General features: G+C 40.7%; 1 protein-coding gene and 1 pseudogene across 4 annotated transcripts in view; one reads left to right on the forward strand and one right to left on the reverse strand.

The window, feature by feature from the left end:
• The window catches only part of rffl (ring finger and FYVE-like domain containing E3 ubiquitin protein ligase), an 86,374-nt gene that overhangs the window by 17,400 nt on the left and 46,405 nt on the right, over nt 1–22,569 (reverse strand). For all 4 annotated transcript variants that reach the window (XM_080183439.1, XM_080183438.1, XM_080183437.1 and 1 more), the window contains 2 exons: nt 1,450–1,860; nt 895–960 (listed from right to left, as the gene is read on the reverse strand). In XM_080183439.1, coding sequence (XP_080039565.1) covers nt 895–960; nt 1,450–1,860 — 477 coding nt within the window. The remainder of the gene's footprint in view (nt 1–894; nt 961–1,449; nt 1,861–22,569) is intronic.
• LOC145339015 (small nuclear ribonucleoprotein Sm D2 pseudogene) lies at nt 16,618–16,919 on the forward strand (annotated as a pseudogene).

Raw genomic sequence — 22,569 nt, forward strand, 5'->3', positions numbered from 1 at the left:
ACATTAAGAGGATACAGTAAGCATTAGAGTTTAAAGTTTATTTATTTATCATTGCCACAAGTAGGCTCGCATTAACATTGCAATGAAATTACTGTGAAAATTCCCCGGTCGCCACACTCCGACGCCTGTTCAGGTACACTGAAGGAGAATTTAGCGTGGCCAATGCACCTAACCAACACATCTTTCAGACTGTGGAAGGAAATCGGAGCACCCGGAGGAAACACATGTAGACACAGGTGAAATGTGCAGACTCCGTACAGACAGTGACCCAAGCTGGGGATCGAACCTGGGTCCCTGGCGTTGTGAGGCAGTAGTGCTAGCCACTGTGCCTCCAATCCGCCCTTATTCTGTATTCTGCAAATTGAGAAGAATGAAAAGTCTAATGGGAGTGAGAAACTTGAACGCAATTAATATTAAATAAAGTGTAATCAAAAAAAAAAGGACTTAAAAAAAGTCGACAAATCCTTTGTACCTAATGGTCTACACTAAAGCTAGTGTATTGGTTTTGATCTTCTCGAATTCCTTTGATTCTAGACTAATTTCCATCGACTGGAAGGTAGCAAGCAATATGCAACCAATTTCAAGAGTCACAATTGTTAGAAAATAGTTAACTCAGGATGACGTAATTTTTGTTTAAAAATTGCCCAAGTTTAAATGCTTGCTGTTTTAGATTTGTACTAAAACGATGTTCAGTGAAGAACTGGGCTGTGGCACAAGGTATAATTGACCCACTCAGGCTACTTCTGACTGAAAATACAATAACATAGTACACTTAGCACATCACTGATTACTTTGGAAAAACCTGCCACAGATCTGTTGGCTCACAAGTGTCATTTATAGAATTCTAGAAAAAAAAAGAGAGCTATAATGCGGCACACTAGATGTGTAACATACCTCGGTCTCATCCTCTATTTGCGACACAGGCTCATTCTGATTCTCTTCCGTCACTTCTGCATTCAACTGTGTGTGTAAAGACGAGAAATTGCACCATATGTTCCAAAATGGTCAATAAAATTAAAGCTAAAGTTATTAATTAATGAGTTAAACATAACTAATACTGAAAGATTACACAAGTGGCCATATAGCATTTGTAATTAAAGCCCACTGTGAGTCCAGTATTTTTTAATTTCTATGCAAACAGCTCAAACCATATATAATGATGTGTCACTTGACTTATGCTACTTTTGCTTTCCTTACAGATTTCCCCGTAAATTCAATAAATATTACTATTAGCTGTTATTTCATTAAACAAATGTAATTCTTAATTTCTTAATTACTTGGTTCTATAATGCATTTAATAGGTTAACAATTTAGCCACAAGACAATAAAGTGACCAATATGGCTCCATTCTCACTTCTTGTTCTTACCACTGATGTAGAATTAAGTAAATTCCATTTGACTACTACTCAAGCTTTCCTGGATTTAAAAATTATATATACACATGTATACCAGGTTTGCTTCCCGAGACTGTCCTGGGCTACTTGGGCTGGTTGCTCCATATGGTGGTGGGGCATCCTGTGAGGTAGATGCTGTTGTTCCTGTTTGTATATTTGGTATGAAGTACTGTTGCTCAGGCATATCCATCCTGTAAACAGGAATGTGAACGTGAGGGGTTGGGGCAGGTGGAGGTCGCTGTCCCAGTACTAGATCTACGAGGTCCGATTTTTCTCTGCACATTTCCATTGAAATTTCATGAAGTTGCAGGTAATCACGCAAATCTTTCACTTTCAGTTTCATTAGCTCTCCTCGCTCGAAATCAGTGGCACGGAATCTCTGGCAAGTGTGGCACATTTTCGGATTGTTCTCAGGTTGGACCGAGCAGGCCGTGCAGAAATTCTTCTTGCAATCCACACACACATGCTGCAACGAGAGGAAGTGTTAATGGCAGTGTGCATCGTTCAACTTTGTGTGTCTGTACTAATGCAGAGTTCCTAATTGATGCAATGTGATCATTTCTTCTTTCTCCTAAGTTGAGCATTTTTTAAAAACAAGCATTAAACTAACATTTCTCAGACTAGTCACATATATCCATCATAAAAGTTGTTCCCTCATTAGATTGCTCACAGAAAAATTTTAGTAGTGTTAATTCACAATATATTGCTCCACTTTTCAGCTGTGCCATTTCCCAACAAATTAGAAAAACACGATGTCCAGAGCATTTACGGATAAATTGATTGTGAAGTATCTTTGTAAACTGTAATTTGCTCATTTGTTTCTGGCTGGACATTAAAAATGCAGTTTAGAAGAGCCAGCATTTTAAGATTGCTTTACATCTGTGATACTGCAGCTGTACAAAGAGAAATGCTGTTTTGAATATATTACTTAGGTTTTTCCACAGCATTGCACATGCCAAGAAAGATGTTTCACTGTCTTATAGGTACAGAGTATTATGCTATGGAATGCACAATGCATCATCTTGTTGGCAAAGTAAATTGGTGTACTTTTAGATCCAGCAGCTGTTGTGTAAACATTGAATGAGTTTATTCAGAGGTTAATTGCCAAGCAGACTGATGGTAAGAACCCTGATTTTACCACCTGAACTCAAAACCAAAGAAGAAGTTGCCAACTTTCTGTTCCTGGAGAGTTTCTGTTTATTCAAAATGATTGCTATAGTCATTATTTAAAAATAAAGTAATTTCAATGACGAGGCCCTGGCATTTTCTGGCTAGTTTTTCTTCACATTGCAATCCTCTCACTTGTTAAAAAACCTCTTACTCCTGCTCCTGCTTCCACTATGCTCCCCATTCTTCCCCCACCCCTCAGGCTGTTTGATACAAAATCCCATGAAGTAGAAAGGAAATGGTGAAGAATTATGACTTCCCCCAATTATATTATTTTGGAATCAGTGTGCACTTGGGATCATAGGCTATACTACTGTAAAATCTGAAAAAGGAAATAGGTGTACATGTATAGTGGAAAACAAACATTATCAAGAATGCTACCGAGAAATTGTGAAGCAAATATTATTTTGATCAGAGACAGCAAAATAAGAGCTTTCTTTACTGCAACTGGATAAATAATACTGCTTCATTCGTGAATGCAAAAAAAATTAATTATCAATGTAAACAACAAAAGTTGCTCCTAACATCTCCCTCAGCACCTCTCCCCAAAGCAAAAGAAAATGAAAGTTGCAAAGGTGCTTTAAGAACTCTGCATAAAGGTAATGGCCCAGGTTGTCAGTAAAAGTAACTTTGAGGCTAGCATGTTTGGCCTACATTAAGTGTAAATCAAACAGCAACTTCCAGTGATGGCACATGTACAGCATTTAAAATTAAGGAAATGCGGCCAAATACCTGCAGGACAGATAAGCGCTAAACACACCAGAAAAGCAAAAAGACTTCTTTCCTCAAATGTACATGAATTTTCAATGGCCTGATAAGTCTTCAATGCTGCCAAACAGCTTCTCTGACACAGAAAATAATTATAATAAGTGTGGAGATTCATAGCTTTTATTATTGCTGGCAGATTTTTAAAAATATACAAGATTATTTTCTTTAAAGTTTCCCCTGAATCTCTTTCTGAATCCTGTCTTTGTTCCCCACTCTATTTCACTTTCTGTATATGATGTGGATTTAAAATTAATTATTTTAACTTACACTTCCTGGTCAGACTCAGCAGTCTCAGACAGGATTCTTGAACTGATTGGTTAAGGAGATACACAGTTGCTTGCCCCATTCACATGCTGTTTTAGATTTCTAATCACTGCAAATTCCTGTACAAAAGCCCATTAAAAAATTTGTGGGCAAGTTTAAGAATAATAAACAGTTAGCGCAGTTAATTCACTGCTGACTGTTGGAAAAAACTATAAACAATTGTTTTCAAATTCCAGGACGGTGTAAAAGATTGTTGCAATCCTACATTCTCTCCGAGCAAAACACCAAAAGTGTTATTTAAAGATTTCAAACGATTTCAAAATAATTTGGAAGAACGACCTTAATTCTCACAGCCTGCCAAGAAATGGGTACATGCTGGATAATTTTTATACACTGCACATGCTAATACCCTGGGAATTGCAGACACAGGTTTACTTGTTTATTTTCTTCAGCTGGCAGAATTATAGCTTTGGGAACATTTGACACCAATCCTAAGCTTTTTAGAGTGGATGAATCCTCATGCTAAATGCTTTAATGAAGGCACTTTGTCAAACATTTTGTTAAATATGTATTTTCCTAATCAAATGAATTGCCTTTTGAAAACAATGTTACAAAGCTCTTTCAGGCATAAAAAATTTTGATCTACTGAGAAGATGGATTTTGAAATGATTCTGAGCAATTTGATTTTTTTTCAATTATCCCCTGAAATTAGCAAGACTAAGACAAACTTACACTCGAGGGGCAGAATTGGACAACCTTGTTTAGTAAATTTGAATTGAGGCTGTGGAATTAAGTAGGAAATCACTACGACCTTTAATGGGAATGAAAGTTATTGCAGTTAAACCCTTCAGAATTCTTCCACAAATAAAACACTTGAATTTTGACTTACACTTGAGCAGGTTATGGTAAGATTTTAGAACAATGTATACTTGTGTATAGCACCTTTAACATTATAAAAATTCCCAGATACTTCACATGAGCGTTATGAAAAAAAATGATACAAGCCACAACCCTCTAATCTACACATCTTGGGACAATTTAGCATGGCTAATCCACCTAACCTGCATATCTTTGGACTATGGGAGGAAACTGGAGCACCCAAAGGAACCGCACACAGTCACAGGGAGAACGTGCAAACTCCACACAGTCACCCTTGGTCAGAATTGAACCCGGGCTCCTGGCGCTATGAGGCAACAGTGCTAACCACTGTGTCACCATGCCGTGTTGAACTGAAAGAACTTGTAAACTCATCTCAGGGTCAAATGTGGAACTGAGGCTGCGAACAGACCGGCTTAACTTCAGAGTGTTGCTAGGGAGGGATGACGTCAGTAGCTAAGAAATAATTTAAATTTTTATCTGCGCTTGAGCAGGTCATTATAAGATTTTAAGAATTCATGTAAAGCTCATATGATATCAACACATGTAAAAGCCCAATTCTCATTCATTCTGCCAATATAGCTATATTCCTTGTTCAAGGAAATGGTAATCCAGAAATTGGGAGGTACTTTCTTTAAATTACATTTTTATAGCACTTTCATGACCTCAGGACATTCTGTAGCTCAAGTGGCAGCACACTCACATTTGGACCAGTAAACTATGGGTCAAGTCCCACTCCAGGAAGCACAAAAATCTATACTGACACTTAGTGCAGTACCGAGGGATTCCTGCACTGTGGAAAGTACTTATGGATAAGGAGGTTAAACTAAAGCCCCATCTCTTAGATGGATGCAAAAGTTCCCATTGCATACTTCAAAAAGAGAAAGGGAGTTATCCCACAGTGTTCTGGCCTATATTTATCCCAGAACCAATGTCACCCAGAAAATTATCTGGTCATTACCACATAGTTTGTACACAGGGAAAAAAACAGTCTTTTACCCTATATTACAAAATGTACTTTTCAGCTCTAAAGTGCTTTGGGGTATCTTGAGATCAAGAAAAGTGCTACGTATTATTTTCTTTACAGCCAATTAAGTATTTTTGAAGTAGTAGTAACTGTTGTGACGCAGGCAAACAAGATTTTTGCCAGTGTTAGAACAATTTGTGTATGGTAAAGTCCCATAAATCCCAATGAGACTAACGATCAGATTGACCCTGAAAGAAACAATGGCCGAAGACAGAGATGGCCTCTGTCCTTCTACAATGCTGCTGTGGATTATTTTATGGTCACCTGCGAGAGCAGAACGGGAATTTTTTGTATCTCATCCAAAAGACAGCACCCACGACAACTACCATTTAGAAGGACAAGAGCAGCAGATACCTGGGAACACCACCACATGGAGGCATTCCTCCAAGTCATTCACCATCCTGACTTGGAAATATGTCACCCTTCCTTCACCGTCACTGGTTCAAAGTTCTGGATCTCCCCCACTTCAGGGACTGCAGCGGTAAAAGAAGGCAGCTCACCCCCCCACCTTCTGAAGGGTAACTAGGCATGGGCAATAAATGCTGGCCTAACCAGAAACACTTCCCATAAAATGAATTTTCAAAAAACTTTTGACGATGAGCACTTGGTCGTTGTTTTGCTAAATTATAAGCCTCGGTTGTGCCCCCACGTCCTGGAGAAAGCTTGGGCCCATGACCTTCTGACTCAGAGGCAAGGATACTGCCACTGATGCATAAGCTCAGTATTTTAAAGGTTCAAGTTCAAAACTCTGCAGATCATGCCCCCATGCAGTAATCAGTGGCCAGAAGTTAAAAGTTATGCAGTAAGAAATTATCATTGTTCAGTTCTCGCTTACACAGGTGCTTTTGCATTTTAAAACAATGCTGTTCAGACAAGTGACCATTTAAAAACATGAGGATGAAGGAATTGAAAAAAGATTCCAGACAAGCTCTCTTAATGTGACCCAAACTTTGTGGTCAAAACAGTAGAAGACCATAAGGCTGAAATATCAATCTCGTGAGGCTAGTCATTTTCCTTTAAACTACAGCGCCCAATGGCAAAATAGGAAACATATTAAAGTGAGAACAAATGCCATCAAAAACACGCTGTACTGAGCTATCTCAAGAACTGTTTCTTCCCTGCTATCAAACTTTTGAATTTGATATTAAGTTGATCTTTACACCCGAGCTATGAATGTAACACTACACTCTGTTCCCTCTCCTTTCTTTCTCTAGGAACAGTATGCTTTATCTGTCTAGTGCACAAGAAACAATACTTTTCACTGTATGCTAATACATGTGACAATAACAAATCAAATCATCTCAGAGAAAACAGAGGCGGACGTGTTACCATTAACAGGGCTGAGGGCCGGAAGGTGGCTATGTAAGTTTGTTCTTATTCTTTTGGCTAAATATCTGGAAAGTTTACTTGTCAGATAAAAGCCAGATAAGACTCAACTGTTATATCATCAATGATCAATTCATCTGCTAGGTTTAGACTTGTAAATTAAGTTGAAAGGAGAAAAACTTCAGATTTCATCATGTTGATCACCACCATGCTAAAACCTCAATTCATTTGCCCAGAATGCACAAATAGAATCGCTCAGAAACACCTCTCCAAATGACAAAACAATCATCTGTGGCTTGCAAAAGCATGGGTTTGGAGTATTGCCAGGTGAATCATAAACCACTGTTTGAACTGAGGAAATATGAAATATGATCTATCCATACTATTGCATGGAATACGTAAAATGCAAAAATGTAAATCTACTAAGAGAGATCGCCACTGACACAATCTTCTGTCTTTAAAGTTAGCCCGAAATACACATCTGAAAAAGAACTGTTAATATTAAGACCCAGTATTTTAATTTTGTTCCACAACCTGCCACTTTTGGGTGGACTCAAGGCCTTGGGCCCCTAATTGCTCCTGAGGATGAGTTTCTGATTACATACAAGTTCTATTTGGTACCATCAAAATACTCTGTACATTACGAATCAGAAACACGTTCTTGCTGCATAACTGGAGCTGAAATATTTAAGCACTTCACAAACTTCCTCAAGTCAAAAGATGGGCTAATTTTTTGAGAAAGACTCATGCGAATAGAACATATGAGGCACAGAAGAAAACCACTGGTCCCTTTTGAAAGTCATGATTTAATTTGCCACCACCATTTGCATAGTGCTTCCTGATCCCAACCCCTTGCTGTGTAAGATGGTTTTGTGCATGTCACTGCTGGTTCCTCTGCCAACCATCTTAAATTGGTGTCCACTGGTTCGTGACCCTTCCGCCAATGGGAACAGTTTCCATTCATCTATTCTAGGCCCCTCATGACTTTGAACACCTCCAAAGGGGAGGCAGTGACATAGTGGTTATGACCCAGGGACATGGCTCTGGGGACCCAGATTCCAATCACACCACAGCAGGTGCTGAAATTTGAATTAATTAAAAAAAGGAATTAAAGGTCTAATATGACTGTGAAATTGTTGTCAATTGTCTTAAAAATTCATCTGGTTCACTAACGTCCTGTAGGGAAAGTATCTTGATAGCCATGAACACATCAGTAGCATTTGAGTTTCTAACCAAGTGTTCAGAAGCCAATGAACACTTGTAAATGATGTTACCAGGTAATTGCATGTGTGATGACATTACAGCACATGAGCAATGGGGTTTTCAACCAAGTACGGACAAAGAGGGAGCTTCAGCTTACAGGCACATTTCGATACTGTCATTGTCAATTTAAGAACATAAAGGGCATGAGAAATAGGAGCAGAGGAAGATCATACAGCCAGCTTTGTCATTCAATACACTCATAATAGTTCTTCAGCTTCACCTTCACTTTCCTATCTGATCCCCACTTCTCTCAATTCCCTGGGAGACCACAGGTCTGTCAATTACAGTATTAAATATTTTCAATGATGTAGCATCTAAAATCCTCTGGGGTAGAGAATGTAAAAGATTCATAAACCTTTGAGTGAAGAAATTTCTCTTCATCTCAGTCTGAAATGGAACAGCCCTTTATGCTGAGTAAGTGCTTGCACAATGAAAGCAACTGATTACTATTTAATGGCCAGATCTATTTCGGGACCTTAGATTCCTACTTGCTTATTATGTACACAGTCCTAAGTTTAGCTTTCCTTACAAAAATACAGTGTTATGTGGACATAGCACTTAATTGGGTCTTAACTTGCCAATCATAGAATATTTTTGGTATTTGTTGGATTGCTCAAGGATCATTCTATCGGATTCCAACAGCATTTTCTACTTCCCTGGAATACCAGTCTTGGATTATGAGTTTGAGGGAGGATTCTTTACAAGAGGTGGAATTATGATTCAAGTCTTATGTTGCAAGATATCAGTGGGAAATTGTCGGTTGCTCACTAGTCTCAAGGTGCCAGAATTAGATTGATTCAATTACTTTCAGTTGAATCATAAGCCCTACATGAGGGCTTTAACACATTATCTAAGCATCACCAGAGCAGTAGTGAAGAATTGCTGTACTGTTTCTCAGATGTAATGCTAAACCAAAGGCCTGCTATTTGTCTGACAGGGTGCTACAAGTCAACATTCTACAATTAACATTCCTGCATCAAACAACATCACAAGCAAATTAATTGGTCTTTCAATTCATTATTCTGCAGCAACTCCTTTCCAACGTCTATCACATTCCAAATAGCCCATTTCCTACAAATTAAGGGTACTGAGGAAAAGATACAGAAGCGTATGTCAAGAAGGGCATCTCTGATCATTGAGTTACTATACACCTATTAGTTCCTTCTCTTATTCCCCACCTCTCACTTGAAGAACTGCAGCATTCCGTTGGTGATGTCTTATTTACCAGTGGTATCCCTCTTGCTGTATTCCTCCTAGCTCCCTGTTCCAGCTTTTCTGTCTCAAGTCATATTGGTCTTAATTACTTACTTTAACTATTGCCATATTCATATAGACAACATTCCTATACTTTCTCCTATCCACTATGCCTTTATCTCCTTCAAAACAACTCAATTAGGATTAATCAAATGTGACTTATTCCAATGTAGTTCCCATCCTCATCAAAGACACTGACATCTAGTTTGATTCTGACAGTAGCCTCCTATGCCTTGTCCTTCAACCAAGTTATGCTACTTTTGACACTGTTTGCCAATCTACTCTGCTTTAGTTGTACCAGCTCTGGGTCATTTGGCAATATTCTCAGCTTTGAGTCTCAAGGTTCCAGATTTAAGTTCCACTTCAAAACTTCACCACAAAAATCAACACTGACACTTCAGTGCAAAAGGCTGCAACGTCAAAAGTGTTGCCTTGAGAATGAGATGTTAAACTGAGATGTTAAGCCTGTCTGTTTGGGTGGATCCCACAGTGCTATTTTAAAAAGTAGGGGAGTTTCCTCTTGTGTCGTAGTGAATATTTATCCCTCAATCAATATCACCAGATAAAAATGATTTGGCCATCATTACGTTATAGTTTGTGACAGTAAGCTGGGCTGCCCTGTCTCCTACATTAAAACAGCAAATATACTTCAAAAATTAAGTATTTCATTAGCTCTAAGATTTTTTGGGATGTATAGTGTAGTCATGAAGAACAGTGTATAATTGCAAGTTTTTTCTTTCACCAGCTCTTCTTGAAATTGTTTATCTTTGTGGTTCTGCATTCATGGCTTCACTGGTTATTATTTTCACCCCATCATTTAGTTCTTCAAATGTATTTTCCTTCTGGGCCAACATGACCAGCTGTGCCTGTTTAATTTTAAAAGGGTGTTTAAGACACTCGTTGTTGCCTCCTTATGAGCAACAATGTCAGATTTCCCAAACTTCTTCCATTGATCTTTTTGCAGTGTATCTTACTAGGAAATGACTTTGCCAAGCTCCTTCCCAACCCATTCAATCAACATTGTTGATTCATTGACAAAATCCTTGGAGATAGTGATATCTCCATAATTGTCTTTAGAATGCTAAATTATGTAGCCACTATATACTTGGCTCCTTCACCCAAGTTATTGATATAGATTGTAAAAAAGTGAGGCCCCAGCATTGATCCCTGTGGTGCTCAACCATTGACAGAACCTGAAAATGACCCATATGTCCATACTCTGCTTCCCGTTAGCTAACTAATCCTCTATCCGCGCTAACATGTTACATCTTATACTGTGAACACTTTTGTGCAGTAACCTTTGACGCGGCATCTTATCAAAATGCCTTCCGGAAATCCAACTGCACCACATCAGCAGGTTCCCTTATATCCAACTTGCTTGTTACTTCCTGAAGAAATTCAAATAACTTAGTTAAACGTGATTTCCCTTTCACAAAACCAGGTTGATTCTGCGGGCATTTGGCAACCATGGACTTCCATGTCAATCTTGATTGATCTAGGGTTTCAAATCATGTGACTGTATAATGACTTTTTAAATGTTCGATCATCTTCTTAATCTTGTATTCTAGTATTTCCCTAGGAAAGATGTTAGATGAACTGGCTGATAGTTTCCTGCTCTGTGTGTCACTCCTTTGAATAGTTTAGCAAGTTTCCAAACCACTGGGACCATTTCAGTACTATATAGGTATTTGGTGTGGAGACAATTACATTATACCCCCAACACAGCCAAATTCCCCGACCTCACTGCAGTGAGAGTGTTGCACGAACAGCTAGTAAGATCCGATTGCTGTCTGAGCGTTAACACAGGATAGTACGAGGCCTGAATAGAGTGGACGTGGAGAGGACGTTCCCACGAGTAGAAAAAACTGGATCCAGAGGGCACCACCTCAGGCTAAAGGGACGATCCTTTAAAAAGAAACGAGAAGGAATATTTTCAGCCGGAGAGTGCTGAACCTGTGGAGATCTTTGCCGCAGAAGGCTGTGGATGCCAGGTCATTGAGTTTATGACAGAGACAGATAGGTTCTTGATTAATAAGGGGATCAGAGATTATGGGGAAAAGGCAGGAAAATGGAGGTGAGAAAAATATCAACCGTGATTGAATGGCGGAGCCTAATTGCTCCCATGTTTTATGAGCAAAAATGTCAATATAAACATGTGATGGAAGAAATATCCTTCAGGTCTTCTTCCACTTTACAGAATGGAATAACATGCTGTCGGTGAACGTAAAGACCATTTTTCAAAAAATTACTTCCAGGCACTTTAAATTCACACTTTTGACCAAATCTTTGTGCTCACTCCTTAGGTTTGATGTCCATTTTCTTTCTGCCCCTCTGAATCACCTTGTCAGAATTTAAGTTTATAGAGCTAATTGCTTTTACTGTCGGGGGTGAAGTTGTCGAAGAATGTCTTCTACGACTCCTGTGTAACAATTAGCTGTTCTTTTCTAGGTATATACAACACTAATAAACGATCACAGATATGCTTGGGGCTATTAAAGGGCACAGTCCTCATTAAAAACGAGTCCGGCAAACTCTTTTTGATGCAACACGTTGTACGACAATCACATAAATCAGGTCAGAATTCTTTAATTTGGTACAAAAACAGTGTGCTTTAGTCATGGAACAATTAGGCTCAATTTTTCTTCTTCCTCAGGATGAGAACATTCATGCTTCTTTCTCATGGGCAGTAGCGATGGGCAACAAATTCTGGCCCAGTCAGCGATGCCCACATCCAATAAATTATTATAGGAAAGATATTATTAAACTAGAAAGAATGCAGAAGAGATTTACTAGGATGCTATCGGGACTTGATGGCTTGAGTTATAAGGAGAGGCTGGATAGACTGGGACTTTTTTCCCTGGAGGTGATGTTATGGAGATCTATAAAATAATGAGGGGCATAGATCAGCAAGATAGTCAATCTCTTTTCCCAAAGGCAAGGGAGTCTAAAACTAGAGAGCATAAGTTTAAGGTGAGAGGGGAGAGATACAAAAGGGTCCAGAGGGGCAATTTTTTTCATGCAGAGGGTGGTGTCTGAAACAAGCTACCAGAAGTAGTAGTAGAGGCAGGTACAATTTTGTCTTTTAAAAAGCATTTAGACAGTTACATGGGTAAAATGGGTATAGAGGGATATGGGCCAAATGCAGGCAATTGGGGTTTAAAAAAACGGTGGCATGGACAAGTTGGACCAAAGGGCCTGTCTCCATGGTGTAAACCTCTATGACAGCATTTGTTCATAATCATAACTACAGCCAATATATCCCCTAACATGTTCCCATGTCTCTTGTGCCTCTTCTGCCTATTGTGAACTGGCCAGAGGGAAGCTGGCAGGAGTACTGCCAATTAGTCTCACTGCATACAAGTGCAAGGATGGGTTAGTCTCCATCTACATTTAATCTAGGAAAAGGCAAGAGAAAACTAGGTAAATTTAGTGGATGAAAGATGGAACCTCTGACATGATAGCACTCTTTCAGTGCTACACTAAATTGTCAACCAAGATTTTGAGCGTAGCTGTGACCACAAAGTAATCTTTCAAAGTCGAAGTTCCAAAGAATATGATGCGGCAAGGTTAAAGTTTAAATGAAAATTGTTATAAGTTGAAGTTAACTTGCAAGCTGGAATAACAGGTTTGTGTACAAGACAGAAGAGAAAATGGTCTTCTGAAGGAAAACAAGATTGATGGGTGTGCACTAAAAAGTTTCAATGCCAATAAAACTCTTGTGGAAGAGCAATAGTTTTAGCATGAGTCTTAAATTGCTTTTGCAGTTTGATTCAGGAACTCAAAATAGAAAATAATAGTCCTCAAGGGTTTATGGAGAATTAAAAGTTTCCATTTACTGCAAAATATAAGTTTAAACTCTTCTAAAACACAAAGAAATGTTCAATTTATGATTGGTGTAGCATTTGGGAGCTTTTTAGTATAAAGTTGTTAAATATTATGTAATGTAGACAAAGTGAATTATTTATGTTGGAAAATGCCCTGAGAGATAACAGAGAACATTGAAACTAAGGTTACAGTGGCAAGGGGGCATTCTCCAGAATAAGAACATAAGAACATAAGAAATAGGAGCAGGAGTAGGCCATCTGGCCCTTCGAGCCTGCCCCGCCATTCAATAAGATCATGGCTGATCTGTCGTGGCTCAGTTCCACTTTCCCGCCCTCTCCCCATAACCCTTAATCCCCTCTCTTATCAAAAACCCATCAACCCGCTTCTTAAAAATATTTAGCGAGGCAGCCTCCACCACTTCAACGGGCAGAGAATTCCAGAGATTCACCACCCTTTGAGTGAAGAAGTTCCTCCTCAACTCCGTTCTGAACCGCCCCCCCTTTATCTTGAGGCTGTGCCCCCTAGTCCTACTGTCTTTTTTGAGCGGGAAGAGTCTTTCCACCTCTATCCTATCCATCCCATTCATCATCTTATACGTCTCAATGAGATCTCCCCTCATTCTTCTAAACTCTAACGAGTACTGATTCATGCTCTGAAGACTTGTGATTTTGTAGTATTGGAATGCCCTCTAAATGGAATATTTATGGTATATAATTTTGAGTTCATGCACATGCTTTGATCTCATGATTGAAACTACAAATTACAAAAACCAAGCTGCAGCCAGCAACACAGGGTTGGGCACAGAGGGGTTAATTCAGATACCTAGGAAAAATAGTGACTCATCAAAAGGGTTTGGACATTGCGCTATCAGAGAACAATGGTAACAAGGAAATGCTCATATTTGCCATCACGCAATCCAGCTATCCGATTACCCTGTATTGGGGTGCAAAGAACACATCAGTGCAATTAAACTCATGCAAGTAAGGTCGGCACCAGACAGTAGTATTGAAAATAGTCATTCAAATCCTCATGAGCCTTGAAACCAAGGTGATGTTACAATTGCTCATACTGCAGGAGCTGATGATATCTATCTGGATACTTCTTCCAGGGAAAACCCCAGATTGTTTCAATCAGCAGAAGCTGATGTCATTTGTCTCGACTTCACGTGGAATCAACTAACTAGACATTGAAACAACAGGAAAGATGCCGTGACATGTCAGTAAGGGGGTCAAGACTGGCCTATTACAACCAGCACCCAGATAAACTAGCTGTGGTGGCGATTGTAAGTTTCAGCCAAATCTTAGTGATACTGGCCTGAGTGTTTTTGTGAAGGTGTGAGGCAAAAATGTGGTGTTTTCTTTGCTAGACACTTGTAATTTGTTTCAGTCATATCTTGAGCGATCCTCAAGGATTCAGGATAAGATATGGTGTTTTGCCTGTGTTGTTTTGTAAGTTTAAACCAAGTCGTGGGGACTTTGTGTGGTGCTAACATTTTATCATTTTAAGTTAGAATTGTGGTGACTGTGTGTCAGGTACTGGGAACGAGTTATATAAATGTTGGGGTTTTGTACAATGTGGTTGTGGGTGATTGAAGAAGCTGTGAATTTTCAGACCATGTGAGTCTGGTATCACAAACTTGGGTTTGGGGAGGATTTCTGAGGAGAAAGAAATTTCAATTCAAAAAATAGTTTAAAAAAATGCTAATTGACGTATTGTTAACTAAAAGCTGCTATTTTGATTTGCAAGTACTTTAATTAGACAAGAAACTTATTTGCTGCTCAATTCATTGCGACAGATCTGGGAAGCAGATGGATCTACTTTGAGCGATTGCAGTTTCTTGTAGCGCAGTACAGCCCATATTGAACCATGTGAGCCAACTTTAAAGGACAGACATGAAATACGAAAGCAATAATACTCAATATACTTTACAGCGTTGAAAATGCAAATTTATATATTGTACGCAGACCAATGTATCTGCAGTGTTAATGTAAGCTTGAGAAGAGCTTCTTCCCTGCTGCCATCAGACTTCTGAATGGACGTTAAGTTGATCTTTGTCTACACCCTAGCTATAACTAACACTACATTCTAGACACTTCACTTTCCTACTGTATGTACTGTATGTGTGGTATGTTTATTCTGTATAGTGTGCAAGAAGCAATACTTTTCACTGTAATCCAATGTGACAATAATAAATCAAGTCACAGTTCATATGTAAATAACTTGTTATGTCACGAGTTAGAACCTCCTTAGACATACAAGGATTAAAAAAACTAATGTTAACAAAGGGTGAACGAATTTACCCAATTCCTTCTTTACAAAGCCTTCTGTAACAGGATGTTAAAAGGTTCTGTTTGAACATGTTTAAGTCCAAGACTTAAATCAATATCTGCAAATATTGATCTGCCTCGACATGTTCGTACCCCCCTCTGTTGTCACAGTCCCCATGAAAATCATTATTCTCTTATCCTGTATATTTCCAGTGCTGCAATGCAGCAAGTGTGTTAGTGCAGTGGATGATGCATAATGATCAATCTGCTGATCACCTCTTGCTTTCAGCTCTCACTAGTGGTCAACAGTATTACTATTACAAAGAGAACAGAATGTGTAAGCCTCTCCCAACAGTACATAGCCACTTGATCAGCAAGCCCTATGTAATGTCTCTCTGGGTAACTCGTGGCCCCAGGCATATCTGGTCCCCAGACATGTGGCATTAAAAACCTCCTGGTTTGTGGTTAGCCCTGATGCCCACAATCCAGACCTTATGTCAAGCAGATCGCTAATCTATGTGCCAGGCAAGACAAACTCAAAGAAGGCACCAGTCTTTCATATCGCAAGCTGGAACGCAAGGATCATACGTCCTGGTCTTACCGATGAATTTCTTCAGGTTGATTCTACGTGTAAAGACAATTGTGATTGACAAAGAACTTACATGGTTCAATATGGGCTCTACTGCGCTACAAGAAAGTGCAATCGCTCAAAGTAGATCCATTATAGAGAAACACTCTTCCGGCAGAGGAAAACTCAAGAGGCAACATGTGAACTTAGAGTGGATTTCATAATAAAAGGAAAACTCCATCTTATGACGATTCAACCCTCTACCAAAGGCTGAGATAGACTGTGTGACGAGGTGATCGTGCCACTGGCACCAACTAGATATTATCACCAGATGTACCACCTTCAGCAATGTCCTCATTACTAATAGCTATTGCAGCTCTGAGTGTGACTGACCACTCCCTGGTGTGTAGCAAGATCAGGCTTCAGCCACGGAAGCTAAACCACTCCAGAAAGAAAGGTTGTCACTGGACCAACACTTGTTGCACCACAACTGTGAAAGGAGTGAGAATTTCCATAACATCTTTGGTCAGGCTCTTTTGGACCGCTCTTCCGGCAGGAGGCTAAATGCAGTCAGTCATTATTAGCCGACATGAGCTGCTAAACAAGCCAAAGCTTGAGATGAGTCCCAAGGGGCTTCAGAAGTGAGAGGCGGAACAATTCAACACAGAACCTCTCTGCATTCTGACAGTCCGCCAAAAACAATACACAGGTCCTCAGCAGCTGTTGCAGCAACAAAAAGATGCTCAGCAGAGTTAAGGCCTTTGACAGACATTATGACACAGTGTTAGAAAATGTCAAAGGAATGTGGTTTGAAGTGCCCAAGAGTGGGAAAGGCAATAAGTCAAAACATCTTGAAGATGTTCCTTCAAAGGGATTCTATGATTGTTGTGCTTCAAAATCCATTAATTATCAGCAAATGAAACACCCATTTCTGAGAGGAATTGTAACCTGGTGTCAGAAAGAAAACTTGAGTTAAAAATCTAACTTAGTTCTTTTTTGTTTCCGATATCACATTGTTAGCAAAGTATTTTTGATAATCCATTGAATTTACTTTGTAATAAAATTCATTGTACATAAAAAAACCCAATGCCAGAACATGGTTTCAAAGAGCAATTAACCTGTGCAGCACTATTCATACCTTTGTTCTTACTGCATATAGGAAAAAATATCAGAGGAATGCTGACTGGTTTGAGGTTTATTGGACTGAAACGGAGCCAGTTACAGCAACCAAGAGGAGAGGCCCTCCTGAACTATGAGCAGGACTCAAGCAGAGAAAATCTAGATGCTTTCAGAGCTGCCAGAAACAAGTTGCAGCAGACTGCTCAACACTGCGCCAATCAACCCGAGTTGAAACTCTACAACGCTGTGTAACCTGCTCTTGAATCCGAGGTTTTTATGATGGAATCAAGAAAACAAGAGGCTAACAGCAACTATGAAGACAAAGGCAGAGATCATCATCACTGAATCTAACAAGCAGATGGAAAGATGGGTGGAGCACTCTCTCAAACGACATACAATCGAGAACTTGGAGGGCAGAACAGTGGCACAGTGGTTAACATTGCTGCCTCACAGTGCCAGGGTTCAATTCCTGGCATGGGTCACTCTCTGCGAAGTTTGCACGTTCTCCCTGCGTCTGCGTGTTTCTCCGGATGCTCCGGTTTCCTCCGACAGTGCAAAAGACGTGCTGGTTAGGTGCATTGTCCATACTAAATTCTTCCTCAGTGTACCTGAACAGGTGCCAGAGTGTGGCAACTAGGGGATTTTCACAGTAATTTCATTGCAGTGTTAATATAAGCCTACTTATGACTCTAATAAATATAAAAAAACTGTCACTGAAGAAGCTTAACGTCAATCCAGATTTTTCTGTCATGGAGAATCTGGACAGCAAGCGCACCATAGTCAAGGTCAACAACGCCACTGCGGATCTGGTCTCAAACTATTAAAGTGCTGTAGCATCTCCATCAACTTGTATCTCTCTGCTGGCAGGAAAGACCTGAGCCTCAAGACACGCATTATGCAAAAATAGTCACATTGTACAAAAATGAAGAGGATCTCAATGACTTCAACATGAACTGTGTTGTGAAGTTAATAAGTTAATTCTTGTTAAGTATTGTCTTTGCTCACATTGCTGCGATCAGATCGCAGACCCTCGGCATCTACTCAAGTCTCAGTGCAACTTCAGAGCTAGCAGATCAACAGTTGACATAATTTTCGTACTTCAGCCGTTACAGGAGAAATGCTGCGAACAACATAGACTTTACAATGCCTTCATAGTATTCACCAAGGCCTTCCACCCTGCCAGGAGAGACAAACTCTTTGAACTGATGTGGAAAATAGACCACCTACTTGGATGTCATTTCCTTTTTTCATGAGAACATGTACAGTTCCATCAGTTACAATGGAGCATCATCAGATGTTTTCAAGATCAGCAGCTGGGTAAAACAGGGCTGTGTGACGTTGCTAATGTTCTTTGATGAATTTTCCTTCATTCTGCTGTTATCTATAACTCAAATGTGGGTCTCTCCCTGCGCGCCAGATTTCACGGGCAAGCTGTTCAATTTGGCAAGACTGCGCACCAAGACCAAGCGTTTAGTGTCCTAATCTGTGATTTGCCGTTCACTGATATCACCACACTGTATGCCATACTGAGGTTCCCTAACACCAACTTGTACATCAGCTCTAAGAAAACAAAAAACGCTAAAAAAACTCAGCAGGTCTGACAGCATCTGTGAAGCTCTGACAAAGGGTCATCCTGACTCAAAACATTGGCTCTATTCTATCTCCACAGAAGCTGTCAGACCAGCTGAATTTTTCCAGCATTTTCTGTTTTTGGGTAGATTGGCTCTCTCAGGTCTGCAAGGAGTTTGGACTGACAATCAACATCAGGAAGACTAAGGTTATTGGCCATGACGTAGACTCCACCCGTGACCAACATTGACAACCTCACTCTTGGCAGCTGAATCGACAGCTTGAATCAACAGGCACCAGCAATCTGTGTCCCCTGATGCTGAAATCAGTATCAAGATTGCCAAGGCTATAGCTGTCACGTCACAGTTGAGAAGTCAAGTGTGGATGTAGATTACAAATTAGCTGAAAATACAAAGTGCTGTGTGTTCTCGGCACCCTCCTTTAACAGCAGCTAAGCATGGACAACATATGCAAGCAAAGAAAACTGCTCGAACAGCTTTCACCTCCATTGCCTCTGATGGATATTGGGCATCTCTGGGAGAAGTCGGCCCAGCAACATCTACAAAGAAATGGGAAGCAGAAGGTCTGGTGGCAAGCCCAAAACACTACATTAGTATTTCTCTCCCTCCCTCCTTCTCTAACCAAAAAAGAAACACTGAAGGTAAAAATGAAGGTAAGAGTTTTACAAATTTTCTTAAATAATTTATTTGGCGCCAGAAATGTCAGCCAGCGGGCTTAAGTGCAGAATGTGAGAGATGTGGGAGATCTGTGATGCTTCCAATGTTTTGGACAACTACATCTGCAGGAAGTGCACCATAACTGCAGCGTCTTACAGATCACATGGATAGGTTGGAGCAGCAGTTAAATGCACTTAGGAGCATGAAGGTGGCAGAAAGTGTTATAGATTGGAGCCTTCGAGACGTGGTCACACCCAAGGTGCAGGCAGACAGATGGGTGACCGCTAGATGGGGCAGGCAGTCAGTGCAGGAATCCCTTGTGAGTGTCCCCCTCTTTACCAAGTATACCGTTAAAGCAGTGGCACCATGGCTGGCTCTGTCGTTAAGCAGGGAGAGACAAAGAGCACTAGAGCAATAGTTATAAGGGACTCTATAGTTAGGGATGCAGATAGGCACGTCTGTGGACGTGAAAGAGACTTTAGGATGGTATGTTGCCTCCCTGGTGCCAGGGTCCAGGATGTCTCTGAACAGGCAGAAAGCATTCTGAAGGGAGAGGGTGAACAGCCAGAGGTCATGGTACATATTAGCACCTAATGACATAGGTTGGAAGAGTGATGAGGTTCTGCAGCAGCAGTTTAGGGAATTAGGTAGAAAGTTAAAAACAGGACCTTTCAGGTTGTAATTTCAAGCTTACTCCCTGTGCCATGTGCCAGTGAGGCTAGGATTAGGGAGATAGTGCAGCTAAACACATGGCTAAACAGCTGGTGTGGGAGGGAGGGTTTCAAATATCTGGACCACTGGGGTCTCTCCTGGGGCAGGTGGGACCTGTACAAGAGGACAGGTTGCATCTAAACTGGAAAGGCATAAATATTCTGGCTGGGACGTTTGCTAGTACACAAGAACATAAAAGAACATAAGAAATAGGAGCAGGAGTAGGCCATCCAGCCCCTCGAGCCTGCCCCGCCATTCAATAAGATCATGGCTGATCTGTCGTGGCTCAGTTCCACATTCCCGCCCTCTCCCCATAACCCTTAATCCCCTTGCCTATCAAAAACCTATCAACCCGTGTCTTAAAAATATTGAGCGAGGCCGCCTCCACCACTTCAACGGGCAGAGAATTCCAGAGATTCACCACCCTTTGAGTGAAGAAGTTCCTCCTCAACTCCGTTCTAAAGCGCCCCCCCTTTATCCTGAGGCTGTGCCCTCTAGTCCTACTGTCCTTTCTGAGCGGGAAGAGCCTCTCCACCTCTATCCTATCCATCCCATTCAACATCTTATATGTCTCAATGAGATCTCCTATACGTCTCAATGAGATCTCCGAGGATTTAAAACAGTTTGGGGGTCGGGGGGAGGACCCAAAGCAAAGGTGAATCAGCTAGCAGGGGAACCAGAGAGTTGGGCCAGTAACACTCAGAGAAAAAGCAGGCAGGGTGTGGTTGCTAATTAAAGAGGGTCTGGCGGATTGAAGTGCATTTGTTTCAATATGAGAAGTGGAACAGGTAAGATGAACTTAGAGCTTGGATTATTACTTGGAACTTGATGTTGTTGCTATTACACAGATTTGGTTAAGAGAAGGACAGGATTGGCAGCTTAGCATTCCAGGATACTGGTGTTTCAAGCCAGATAGAGGGGGATGTGAAAGGGGTGGGGGAACTACACTACTGGTTAAGGAGAATATCACAGCTTTACTGCAAGAGGACACCTCGGAGGGCTCGTACAACGAGGCAATACGGGTAGAGCTCAGGGGGTTTATTATAGACTGCCAACAGCAGGGGGAAGGGGTGTGTGTGTGTGTGTGTGTGTGTGTGTGTGTGTGTGTGTGTGTGTGTGTGTGTGTGTGTGTGTGTGTGTGTGTATATATAGAGGAACAGATATGTTGGCAGATTTTGGCAAGGTGTAAAAGTAACAAGGTTGCTGTGATGGGAGATTTTAACTTCCCCTATATTGACTGGGACTCATTTAGTGCTAGAGGCATGGATGGGACAGAGTTTTTAAAGAGCATCCAGGAGGGCTTCTTGAAACAGTACATAGATAGTCCAACTAGGGAATACCATACTGGACCTAGTATTGGGGAATGAGCATGCCAGGTTATCGATGTTTCAGTAGGGGAGCAGTTCGGGAATACTGACCACAATTCGGTAAGCTTTAAAGGTACTGACGGATAAAGATCAGTGTCGTTCTCAAGTTAAGGTGCTAAGCTGGGAGAAGGCTAATTGCAACAATATTAGGCAGGAATTGCAAAATGTAGATTGGAGGCAGATGTTTGAGGGCAAATCAACATCTGGCATGGTGAGAGGCTTTCCCGTATAAATTGATAGGGATTCAGGGCCAGCACATTTCTGTAAAGACAAAGGATAAGTATGGCAGGTTCTGGGAATCTTGGATAATGAGAGATATCGTGAGCCTAGACAAAGAAAAAGGAAGCATTTGTCAAGGCTGGGAACACACGAAGCAAGTGTGGAATACAAATAGAAAGAAGCTTAAGCAAGGAGTAAGGAGGGCTAAACGGGTCACAAAGTATCACTGGCAAGCAGGATTAAAGAAAATCCCAAGGCTTTTCATAATATATAAAGAGCAAGAAGGTAGCCAGGGAAAGGGTTGACTCACTTAAAGACAGGGGAAAGAATCTATGCATGGAATCAGAGGAAATGTGCAAGGTATTAAATGAGTGCTTTGTGTCAGTATTCAGCCAAGAGAAAGACTTGGTGGATGATGAATCTGGGAAAGGGTGTGTAGATAATTTGAGTCATGTTGAGATCAAAAAGGTGGTATTCCGGTTCTTGAGAAACATCAAGGTGAACAAGTCTGCAGAGCCTGATGGGGTATACTCCAAAACTCAGAGAGGCAAGGGAGGAAATTGCTGAGGCCTTGAGGGAAATCTTTGTATCCTCACTGGCTACAGGAGAACTGCAGTAAGAAGTCGCACAACACCAGGTTGAAGTCCAACAGGTATTTTAATTGGTAGCAGTAACCACAAGCTTTTAGAGAACTGCTCCTTCATCATGCGAGTGGGAGTTCTGTTCACAAACATATAGAGTCAGAGGTTTACAGCGTGGAAACAGGCCCTTTAGGCCCAACTTGTCCACACTGCCTTTTTTTAAACCCCTAAGCTATTCCCAATTGCCCACATTTGGCCCATATCCCTCTATTCCCATCTTATTCATGTAACTGACTAAATGCTTTTAAAAAGACAAAACTGTACCTG

The sequence above is a fragment of the Carcharhinus amblyrhynchos genome, unplaced genomic scaffold (assembly GCF_965287045.1).
Source record: "Carcharhinus amblyrhynchos unplaced genomic scaffold, sCarAmb.v2.hapA chromosome_288, whole genome shotgun sequence".
In the NCBI taxonomy this organism is placed as follows: Eukaryota; Metazoa; Chordata; class Chondrichthyes; order Carcharhiniformes; family Carcharhinidae; genus Carcharhinus; species Carcharhinus amblyrhynchos.